Source organism: Motacilla alba, chromosome 1A, assembly GCF_015832195.1.
Source record: "Motacilla alba alba isolate MOTALB_02 chromosome 1A, Motacilla_alba_V1.0_pri, whole genome shotgun sequence".
Taxonomy (NCBI): domain Eukaryota; kingdom Metazoa; phylum Chordata; class Aves; order Passeriformes; family Motacillidae; genus Motacilla; species Motacilla alba.
In genome coordinates, this window is record NC_052031.1 from 34,310,573 (window position 1) to 34,323,028 (window position 12,456).

At 40.6% G+C, this 12,456-nt stretch overlaps 1 protein-coding gene across 2 annotated transcripts in view; it reads right to left on the bottom strand.

Annotated features, from left to right (window-relative positions):
* The window catches only part of CPM (carboxypeptidase M), a 30,593-nt gene extending 19,425 nt beyond the window's left edge, over positions 1 to 11,168 (bottom strand). Inside the window, exons 1-2 of one of the 2 annotated variants that reach the window (XM_038154012.1) lie at positions 11,108 to 11,168; positions 10,783 to 10,939 (exon numbers count right to left, since the gene is read on the bottom strand). In XM_038154012.1, coding sequence (XP_038009940.1) covers positions 10,783 to 10,836 — 54 coding nt within the window. In that variant the 5' untranslated portion in view covers positions 10,837 to 10,939; positions 11,108 to 11,168. The remainder of the gene's footprint in view (positions 1 to 10,782; positions 10,940 to 11,107) is intronic. The other variant, XM_038154011.1, reaches the window with a different exon arrangement.
* Positions 11,169 to 12,456: the final 1,288 nt, after the last annotated feature.

A 12,456-nucleotide genomic window follows, 5' to 3' on the forward strand; every position in this document is an offset into this window, starting at 1 on the left:
TGCCCTGAGGTACTCTGATTTGTCATTACCAATTCAAGTTGGAAAATCTAATGCCATTTTGGAACTTTTCTTCTGCAAGGGGACTGCCCAAAACCACACATGGCTGGATTCAGATTCTAAGAGAATTTGAAGTACCAGTACATTATTTGTATAACCAGAAATGGTTAATCAGAATGACTGATGCAGCAGTATTGCCTTACAAACATGAACAAATATGCGATTTTAATCTAGCCAGACCGAGTAACACACTGCCAAAATAAGCTACATACCTGAAGCTGAAATCAGACAAACATCTGTAAGAACAACTGCAGGTATACCATGCTCTGCTGAGACTTGGCCTGTAGTAGCACTGGCATTAATAATGAACAGAGTTGATATGGCAAGAAGAGCTAGAACACTTTAAATATAGGAAAGTCTTCAAGGTATTTTAAAGAACAAAGAGATACAGATCAATCACATACATCAACCAGGCATGTCGGGCAATATTCAGCACGGTGCTCAGGTAAGCAGGAAAAAAGTCAAAAGCACCCAAGGTAACATTTGGCTACAGGTTTATTATCTGTCAGTGGCTACAGCTACTGACAGCCATTGAGTCTCTATGTGAGGCCACTGCTAAACTTAATATTTCTGGCCTCTTCCCACAGAACCCTTATTACACACTTAAAGCACTCTCTCTTGGCAAAAAGTAAACAGAAGTATCAATTTCCCACTATTTAATCAGCTCCTATCTACTCCAAGAGATTACAGCAGTCACTCTAAAGTAGGGTCAGCACCATATAAACATAACTGATGAAATAAACAAGTACTCTAAAAAACACTGGATACTGTTTATTTGTATCCAAAGCACTTGAGAAGGGAAGAGAGTCAAAACAATTCATGGTTCACATGCTTGCTTATCTTCCTAAACGTTTAACTAAATCTTTGGTTGATTGGGATCCATAGCTGCTTTGGACACTTTCACAAGACTTGGATCTTATGAGAACAGCAACCCTTTCTTTCCTATGTCCATGTGAGTCATCACTGTAACATTTCCAGTTCTCATAACCAAGTTGAACACACTCTTTATACAAAAAAAACCCATGAAAAATTGCCAATGCAGAACACAGTCTCTACAATAGTACCTCACAGGTTATTTGAACAGAAAACAAGAAATAAAAATAAATTTGTAAAAGCCAAAGAAAAACAACCCAAAGCGAATATTGGTTTTAAATTAAGATATACTAATCTTATTCAGCAGTGCTCACTAAAGAAAATGAGAACACCACAGACACATAGAAATAGTCTGAGCAGGCTTTTTCTACTATTTACACTAACTGGTTTCACATTTACACCCAGAAACCAAATAGATTATTTTTCCCTTTTTACCAACTCTTGTTTCTATCACCACAGGGTTTTTAAACCTAGTTCTAAAAAGGTGTACTTTATTTTCTGAGAAAGTTGTGAAACTGGTATGCATCTAGTAATTTTCAGAAAAGCTATTGTATACTTGAAAGTAATAAATATTTCCCATTCACAGCAGTACCATTGGATCATCATGAATAAAGTGATTGCTTATAACACAAGCTGGCCATAAGGGACAGAGGTTGTTTGTTTTCAAGTGCAATTTATCCAGATTCAATAGTTTTGCTTAGCCTGTTTTACTACCAGAGGATGTAGAACTATTTCTGCCACTTGAAGGTAACAGAAGGAGTACTCTACAGGTTGTGGTTCATACATGGGAACTTTGAGGATTTGAGTTCACTGAAGTACCTCACCAAGAGACTTGCTACATCTATACCATAAAAATCTTTGTCAGATCTCAGACATTATGTTTGCCTCAAGAATAGGAAGCTCAAAACCATACACATCTCAACACTGACAAGCAGACTCCTGCAAATCCAGACACTGAGTGGATTTTTTTTTAACTCAATAAAGGGAGAAAAATGGAGACTAGATAGAAGAGTAATTTGGTCCTTAGTCCCTTGAACAAACACCTTATGATGGCCTTTGTTTATTCTTGGGATTTTGAGATCAGCCTAATGCAATTGTGTATCAAAGCAAGTTTTGTACTCCAGGCACACCACGATCAGGAAAAATGCTTCATCAGAATCATCCTGGTTGCACATTGCTTGAAGTGCATAGCAGGGAGTGCCTACCTTATTCCCCTAATTTTCTCTAGCTGCTCTTTGGAAAACAGAATAATGGACACAGTAGGACTACATTTCTTATTGAGAACAGAATTTGCTTTTATTTTAAATTTAGGATAAATGTTGCTTTTTCAGATGTGCTCCAGCTCTGTTTAAATGCCCCAGGTAACTGCAAGACCATGGATGTAGAACACACCGGCTAGGGACAAACAGGAAATGTTGTACCTCAACTGTCCTAAATCCACTGTGAGCTCAGCATGTTACGTAGCAGCTACAGTAATTTAATTGACTCTGACTGCCATGGCCTGACCTTTCCCATAACAAGAAGTAAGTCCTAGATATCAAACTGCAGAATCATCTGCTTAGAAACATCCTCTACCCTCTTTCTCACATTTGAGCCACTGCACAGCTTATAAGAGTGAACATTTTTACAAGGAGGGCATTCTCTCAGCTGTGATGGGAAGAGATCTACAGATCTACAGCCTATGACAACTTCTTAAAATTAATCTTCTAATTAATAAAAAGTTCCAAAAGCAGAACTTTCAGAAAGTGTAGAAATCACCTGCAGATTCGGATTTAATTAAAAAAAAAAATCCCAGCCCTAAAAACAACCTAGATCTCTCTTCTACACAAAAACATGTGCAGAACAACTGTCTAATGAGCAAATGCTTCACTGTAAGGAGTCTTAGAAACTATTAATTAATGTATTATAAGTAGGTCTCCATGTACTTATGTGAACACAATATGCCACAGCTACACACAGCAAACCTTTAATTAGGTAGCCCTGAAAATAAGCAAGACTGGTTCCTTCAAGGATCTACAGCCAGAGGTCCTAGGCAGAAAGGCTGGGCAGAAGGGATGCAGGGCACATTGCTCTTCTTCTTTTGTGGGAAGTGAATGGCAAGCTACCAGAAACACTTTTCTACTAAAAAGTCTCGTTGTCTGAAGTGGGGTAGGAGGGATGTCTTACTAAGTTCTCCTCAAGCTAAAAGGAGAATGTGGACAAATTGACCATCTGGGTAAAAATGAGGAACAAGATAAGAGTTTTATTTCTTTAAGTAAGCTTGTGATTAGGATCACATTTCATTTACGGGGCTAAAAGTGTATGCACAATGCTCACAAATGCAGAATCCAACAACAAGTGAGGGGGAAAAAACATTCCATTGTGCACCATTGTTAGTACCCTGAGCTCTATATTTTAGTTAGTTTTAAAACAAACAAAATCCCCAAACATAAAATCTCTTACATATTTACTTCCTCAACACCAGGAAGGGATATGGATACTGCATCCACCAGCTGCAATTGCTGATTCTGTGTTACACGAGCTCCAGAGCATTGCTAACTTCATTGGTGTGAGTTACAATATCCAGCAGTCAATTCTGCCTGTTTCTAAACAAACACAGAAAGCTGCAAAGTCTTGCTGATGGGAAACAGAATGGCTGCAGCCTTAAGATTTTTATTGCTCTGAAAAAAAGGTTGACAAATACATTCTGCAACCAGACAACTACAAAGCAAAAGGTACAGAGGAAGCAGAACAGATATTTTTCTCACAAGGCTGATTCTAAATAAATGCTACTCATGTGAACAGTGTACTATTTCTAAACAGATCAGATCTTTCCATTTTGAAGTTACAACATTAAAACTTGAGAACTAGATAACAGTTTATATACTAGAAATGTTTGATCTATGTTGCTAGGATAGGCTCCCCTCACACTTTATTTATTTATTTAAGCTGGGACAGAAATCTCTGATGCAGCATGTTCCACAGGAAAAAAACAAATGAACAAACTTTCCTCCAAAATTTTCTGAAAGAAGTGTATTTAAGTTGGAGAGATCACAGAAGGCAGGACAAAAATGACTGACCAATGCACAGCAAGTGTAAAGAAGAGACAACTTAAGCAAATAATTTTACTTTCACTGCAAGAGAATAGGAATGCAGAGTCAGTGACTGCATCTCCAAGAGTAATGTCTAAGCTTATCAACCTTTTAAACATCTGACGCTGACCAAACAACATGCTTTTTATAAATGATCCATGTAAAAAGCATAGTTCTACTGACAGGAAAGAAAAGTTAAGTCTTGTTATCATCAGATAAAGTCTTAGTACTTGGCTATTGGAGGACTGATTGCACACAAACTAATTGTGTCACATCACAGGAATCAAACTGCTAGAGGATGCAGTCAGATAATATACAAATCTATATTTCAGCATTTAGAGAATGTTTAGCTTCAGTTAGGACAAATAAAATTTAAAGCTAATATAGTAATGGTGACTTCTATTTAAACACATGATTTAGAGCAAAACTCAGTTGGGAGCTAAAGACTTAAGAATACAAGTTAATACTTCTTGTTTTTAAAGTCATGATTTAGCTTTCACTTGATAAACCATGAAGGAGCCAGTACTCCTTCTCTGTTTTATTTCCCCTTCCCATCACAGTGAGGGACATAATGTGCTGCAAATAGAGCTTACAAGGCTGTTAATATCAAGCCCATCCGTGAACCCAAACACCCTTTCAATAATAAAATTAACATGTTAACCTACTTAGAATCTTGTTAACCTACATTTATATGCTACACGTACTGTCAGAAGAAGAAAGATGGTTATGAGGAAAGATATGAAAAAACAAGTGACCCATAACAGGCAAAAATTCAGAAGTGAGCAAGCATGGATAAGAATTTAACTATCAGAAAAAGTTTTAGAATGCCCATTTTTACATGGAACTCTGGACTGGAGCCAAGCAACTTGAGTATGATTTGCATCATGGGGCCCTCCGAGTGGAAAATGTCTCATTCATTCTTGTTTCTAAAAATGAACTATGAAAAACCCCAATGTTTATATCATCTATACACACCATGCTTGCATGATGAGCCCGTAAGGAAATTTGTGGGGTGGGGATAAGGAGGAGGGAAGGGAAGAAGAGACATTATCAAGGATTGGAGACAGGAGGAAAGTCATCTGCAGCAGTCAAATGGAACAAACCTAAGGTAAAAATCTTCTACACAAATATACCTCACATAATGTAACCACAGAAAAAATAGCTGCAATATAGTCTTTAAAGACAACACACTTGCTATGGATTTCCATCTAGGTAATTTGTTTATTTTTAAGACAAAAAGAATTCTCTCTGTTACCTTTTATTTTTCTTCCTACTTTTAAAAACACTGGCACTAGCATTTAATAATGGGTAACACCAAGAAATTCACCTCAAAGTACAGTGGGCTGTATAAAACCTTCTCATTCATTTTTTGTGCACTGCCGGAACATCTGAGCCAATCCAATAATAATTCCCAATAAAACAATAAAACAAACATTTTATGGGTAACGTATTTCAGCTTTGTTTTCTCCAGCAGTAAAACTTGTTTTCTAGTACTTTAAAAAAAGTAAAAATACCCAGAATATAAAAGTCTGTAATGTAAATTCAATAAAATTCACAATGCACTTTACTATTGATGGTAGTAAAACTCAGGCTTCGTCCATACTGTGTCACAGTAAATAACTTAAAATGAGTTCCCAGCTACATGCACAGACTATTTATGTGTCGATGACACAAGCACAATACTTGGCCTTTTATTATTAGATATTTTCACTGAAGTGCAGTGAACCTGAAATCAGTACTCCCCTGTCCACCATAAATGCCTGAAGCTATCAGCCACCCATAAATGCCTAAAGGTATCAATTGCACTGTATCAGAAGAGTCAGGAGGCCTAAGCTGACCTCTGGCACACCATGGGCACACATTCCACTGATACTGGTGAGGAATGATGGACAGGTTAATTGCCTAGGTTTTCTATTGACTGTATAATCAGGCACATGTTGCATAAAGCCCTACCTGAGTCCAATCCCTAGCACGCCCTTTTGCTGAAGTCACAGCTGCTTATCAGATGGAAACCTGGGCATGCTCATTCCCTCCTGTTTTCCAAGGAGAAAAACACATGAACGCAGGCAGGAAGAAGACAAAGTGCTCCAACGGGCACCTTATCACTGAGAAACCTGGCCTGCTGGGAGCTCTGCTGAGAACACCTTCCCTGTAGTCCATAGCACAACCCGTGCACGCAGCCACGGGCGAGTCCTGCACAAACTGTAAAACCCACAGCAACCATACACACACACCCTGCACATTTCAGCCTCTCCTGGTCACAGAGCAGGGGTAGCAAAAATGCTTATAAGACTCACTACTTGAAAACAAAACCAGAAATTTCCCCCCAAAGTTAGCAAATTGTTTAAGATTAATGGATAGAATGTGTCTGTCCAAAGGCAACAGAGAGAGCAACAGAATATTGGTGCTCACTAAGTATCAGAATTGGATGACTAAGCCACATAGTTCTCAACCAAAGAAGCTTTCAGACAGCTCTTTTGCAAGGTATTTCTGAGAATTTCTAGTGGAACCAGAACAAAATCTGGTCAGTTTCTTTTAGTTTTTGTCTCTCCAGTGATAAAATCTGCCAAAGGGATATTAACATAAAAAGTCAACTTTGAAACTTCACTAGGTAAAGACAGGGGTACTTTAACCATACCCGACCTTTCCCTTGGTGAGCAGAACCTGGCCTGAGGATGTTTACAACTGTCCCAAAGTTGACTGGAATTCTAAAAATGCAGACTGGCCTCCAGAAAACCTAGATCTAAACCAAGCTGTAATTAGCACGCTATCACTTTATCTCAATCCAGAGTGTATCTGAAAAGGCTTTTTAGAGTGTGGATCTACTACTAAAGTTACTCCACTCTTCCAATACCTGGCTGGTTTTGTCCTCCTAAGGAGGTCATCAGTTCTGTTAGAATTCTGTTAGCTTCCCACCCCCCTCATTTTCTTTTCAAAGAATAACAACAGCACTGTATCTTGAACAATGAAAAGCCACAGATCACACACATACATTGGCTTTTTTCCTTTTGATAATGCACTCTAAGATTTGCTTGCTGAAGAGTCAGTCTGGCATTAGGCAGGATGGGTTAATATGATTATACCAGGTCCCATTCTCCCACCCCAGACTGATGCAGCTCTGCAGGTTCCTCTGTTATTATAGAGTGCACACACTGCTCTGAGGTTGGATATTGGACATATCAGAAAACTGAACTCCTGACAAAAAGCTTTTATAACTTTATTCAACAACACACCTGAAACAATATAAAAGAATGAAGGTATTTTCTGGGCCATCGCACATCTCTGCCTACCTGCTGCTAAGACTGTATCAGTTTCTCACAGACCAAATTATCTACAAATCTTGAGAGATGTGAGGATACTTACGAAATTAGACCAAAAGGTAACACTCAGTTTTGTCAGTCAATGTGCTACATCTTTTAAGCTCCTTTTTCCCCTCATTTAAGGATAATAGCTTAGCAGATGAGATACATAACTAAATGTCATAGCTTCCAAATCAGATCTGGAGACTGAACAGGCCTTTGCCAGTCTAGAACACATTGTTTTCAGTAATTTGGCAGAGGTGCTCCTAGTAATCTGGCAGGGGGGAATTTCTATATGGTGATGTAAACCACCACAAAACAAATTTGGCATCTTTCCATTTGTTTTCCACTGAGGATCTTGGTACAGATTCTGCTGTGCACACTGCTGTTACAGTCTACACACATCAAATAAACACACTACGTAAATCTCACCTCAAATTTATCCCTAACAAATCCCACTTGACTGTTTGGGTTTTATGCAGAACTGACTGACTTAGTGAGAGGGAGCAAAGCACCCTATTTCTTTAGTCTTGACCTTAGCAAGGCCCTCAACAGAATCACAGATTCAGGAATTGCATGGAACCTCTGGAGGTCATCTGGTCCCACTCCTCTCCTTAAGCAGGGCCACCTACAGCCAGCTGCCCAGGACAGAGTTCCGACAGCTGTTGAACATCCCTAAGGATGCACCCTGAGCAGCCTGTTCCAGTGTCTAGTCACCCTCACGGTGTCTTTGTAAACAAGCTGCGAACATATGGATTAGAGGAATAGACTACAGTAAGGTCAGAACCTGACTGGACTGAACAACTGGTGGTTCAGGAGTCAGCAGATTATTAGCAGCATTCCTCAAGGGTCAGTACTGGGGCTGATGCTGTTTAATATCTTCATCAGGGCCAGGGCTGCCATTCAGAGGGCCCCTGGTAAGCTGAAGGAATTTTTTGACAGCAAACTCATGGAGTTTGACCAAGATAAATGCAAAATCCTACACCTGGAACAAAAGAACCCCATGTATGGATTATCAACTCAAGAAAATAATCCCATGCAGGTACAGACTGCAGACTGGCTGGGTTGCAGCTGTGTAGCCAAAGGGCTGCAAGGTGGCTCAGATACCTAGAGACTCTGTAGAACCTCCACCCTTTCAGATATTCAGAAGTAGAGTGGAGAGGGCCCTGAGCATCGTAATTAACTTTCAAGTGAGCCTGGCTTTGAACAGAAACTCAGACCAGATAGCCTCCAGACCTAAATTACTTTATGATCTGCCTGGAGCAGGTGAGGCTTCTGACATGCAGAGTGTTTAGTTACTTCTCTTAAAGAACTACATACGATCACTTTCTGAAGTGGTAATACACAGGTCCCTATCACCCTCCACAACCTCTAAGAGCTGGATTTTTACAACCTTGCAGAGCTCTGAACCTACACACACTGACCAAAAGTCAGCCTTTATTTCACATTCTTTATAATGCAAGTCTAGATGGCAGTATAAAATAGTAGATTATTAGATAAAATTGGAATAAAACATAGACTAACAAACAACGTGGGAACAATAGCCATTCATGATAATAGTAAAATAATGTCTGTTGACTTTATAGGTGTTACTTTGATCCATGGCATATTGTATTCATCGTCAAGAATTTTCATATCAGGAATATCAGCTTACTACATCACACTGATCTCAGTTTTCTAGTACTTAAATTAATTTATGTTTCTCATCATCAAGAAGTACATTTTGCTACCATGGTTTAGCTAATTGGCAGGAGGACAACACTAGTAAACCCATACAAGCGTGTGCACACACAGACAGTCTTGCTTGCAGCAGCTTAACTGAGAATAGAGGAACAGAACTTACACCCATGCACCAAAATTGAAACTTCATTTTCACCAAAATTCTATAACCACTGTTATCATAAAACTTTTTTTTAGTGTGAGCAAAAAAAACCCCAAATTAGACCCTAATTTAGTACTTGCCCCTGCCATATTCCAGGTGACTCTGAAGGCGCATTTCTCAACAAAGGTAGAAATCTCTTAGCTTTTAGAAAAAACTGAAAGAATAGAGGAGCACTACACATTTTTCACTGCCATTCTGCTTTACGTGGCACTGAGAATAATACTGAGGAGAGCCCACACAATTCTCTTCTCAGAGTTTGGCAAAGCAGAAAGCAATATATCAAAATCTGAATGAAGTTTCAGTGCATTGCTCAATCACAACCAAGAGATGATGATTTTCCAGTTTTCATGCTGATGGAACTCAGAGAAGTTGAACACCTCATGTTATCAGCTTTCAGGTATCTAGATATGTAAAAGCCAACGTTCCAATCTCTCAGGTTGGATGAAAGGTTTTTGCCTACCCGCACAAAGATAAGCCAGCTGAGTTTCTGGCAGAAAAGTCATAATCTATTCCTATCATCAGAATGTTAGCTAAGTTCTCTAAAGGTATGAAAATGAGGATGTGGATAATTGCTAGTTTGCACTGGAGGGAACTGTACTTACAGGAACTAACCTTTTGCATGGATGAATAACATAATCCAATCTAATTCTGCCTTTGATGAAACCAAAACCAACACAGTTGAAATAACTTTAAGATTCCTTTTCTACTTTGAGATACATGGTAAAACAAGTGAGAAGGCATGAAAACGCGTTCATGATCATCTATCAAGAAGAATACAGATTTTTATTTTTTTAATCACAAGCATGGATTTGATAATAGGTGCTACAAATATCTCCTTCCAGTAGTATGAAATGGGATTAGAGGAGCAGATGATGTTTCTAAAGAATGGATTTTCTATCTAGTTTTATAGCTCTTCTCAGAGTGATTTAGTTTCTTGAACTGAAATCTAGTAAAGCAGTTTGGGGTTTTGGTTTGTTTGTTTGTTTTCTTGGAATTAAACAGATGTACATTAAAGTCCATACGCAAATAAACACTAATCTTTAAAATCTCTTTTGAAAAATTAGCCACTTCTCCCCAGATTTATGGTAAGAAAGTACCAATCACAGGGAGATAAATTAAAATATTGATATAAAGTCAGAAAGGTGATTACTGATTTCAGCACATTTTCCTGAAACATTTGAGACTGGAATCCTATTCTTCATCTACAGCACAGGACCTTGTATCAGAAGGTATTTTTAACACAACCACAAGTTAGGAAACACACTTCTTTAATTAGAGTCCCACCCAGAACGGGCACTTGGCAAAGGGGTCCCCCATACTCTACGCTCCATAAAGACTGCCCTCTTTCTGAAATTGCCACTCAGGACGTTTCCAATTCTCAGAAACATAAGTGTTGGGAGAACTTTTACCCTGATGACACATGTGATGCTTCAGCCAGAGTGTGTTATTCACGCTTAAGCAAGAGAAAGACGAAATTTCACAGAGGTTTGTTAGAGCAGCCCCGCCGCCAGCAAGCGCCCACGGAACGCCACCTTTACCCACACCTGCCCCGATTTAACAGAACAAAAAGCCTTCCCTCCCCTCGCCCCACCGCGCTTACCTTCCACCGACCGCCCGATGCTGTGCAGGTGGGTGAGGGAGGGGTACGCGGCATGCACGCCCCTCAGGTACTGCTCCAGCTCCTCGGTGTGGTGGTACTTGAAGTCCAGCGCTGCCGCCGCAGAGGCCAGGCAGAGGATGAGGATGCCCACCGCGCCCTAGGAACAAGCAGATGAAGCTCTCTCCGCGGGCTCGTCGCCGTGCGGCGGCAGCGCCGGGGCAGCGGCCAGCCCGCGGAGAGCCCTCCCTCCTCCCCTCTCCCCGTCTGTCTCCTGTCTCTCCCGTGCCGTGCTGTGCCCCGCCGGAGCAGGTGCTGCCCGCCGTACCGCGGCCGCCGCCCGCATGCTGCCGCCGCCGCCCGGGCTGTGCCGCGCCGCGCCGGGCGGGGGCCGCCATGCCCCGGCCTCGCCCTGCCCTGACGGACGCGGGCTCCATCCACTCAGCTGCCCCGGCCCGCCCAGGGGCCGGAGCCCCGGCACAGGACGGGCAGACACCCCTCCCCTTGTCGCTCGTCTCCTCCCTCGTCCCCGCCGCGGCGGAGGCTCCCACCTGCGCGGGGCACGGCTCCCGGGCGCTGCCCTGGGCAGCAGTCCCTGCTGGGTTTTCCTCGCTTTCTCACCGGAGCGGGTGAGCGGTGTCTGCGGGGATTAAACACCCCCAAACAATGAACCGGGGAGGGGTGCGAACGTTCACCTTTTGACATTTGGGGTTGTTTTGATTCATAAGAGGGGTTGTTCAGTAAAAACCAAGCTCCTCCTCAGCACCTGTGTGGTCGTGGAGTGTGATCAGGACGGCAGCACCTGGGGGGCCCAGAGACAAAGCCTGCTGCATGAGCCGCGAGAGAATTTATCTGCAAATCCAACTAAATTTCTACCTAGCGCTATTTTTACTTTGGCTTTTTTTTGTTTAAAGATGAGTTTTTAATAAGCTTGCATTTGCTTACTAAAAGGACTGGATTCTATCTACAGAATTAAATGCTTTTCTTGGTTCTGCACTAACCACATTGCCTTGGGGATATCTTGGTCTTGGGATTCACCACAAAGGCTCTTTCATCACCTTTTGTTGTCTTGAAGATTGAAAAGAACTAAGAGAAAGAAAGTTAAGCTGGCTTCCAGCAACAAAAATTAGGATAGTGTCTGCATTTTTAAAAAAAATATGAACGTGGATATAGCTGAGTATTAGAATGCAGCTACTAGTAAATTTTGTATAATTTTACTGAGAAAAAAGTTATAACCACCAGTGGGATTTCATCAGCTTTCTTCTGAAATTTACTATGCTGGTTAATGTCAGAAAAGGATGTTAAAGGAAATGAACCTATGAGCCAACCTCAAATAACAAGTCCTGTATTCCAAATAGAAGATGTTATATTTAACAAAAGTTCTTGTTAAACAAAAAGTCACTATTAAATTTAAAAGTACATTTTTCTTTTACCATGAAGTTTTAAGAAAAAAAGTTTGAAACTATATTTTAATACAACTATCTGTAATATCTCAATGTACCAGAGGCACATATATCTCAAAATGCAAGATGTCCACAGCCAGACCCCTCATGGGAAGGTTCATGGGAAGGACTTCCGAATAATATATGACATAAAACAAGGGATGTATGAAAATTATAAGGCTACTTGATTAAAAGAGATGTGTAGTATTATATTTCTGTTGGATTGGGTTCCTTC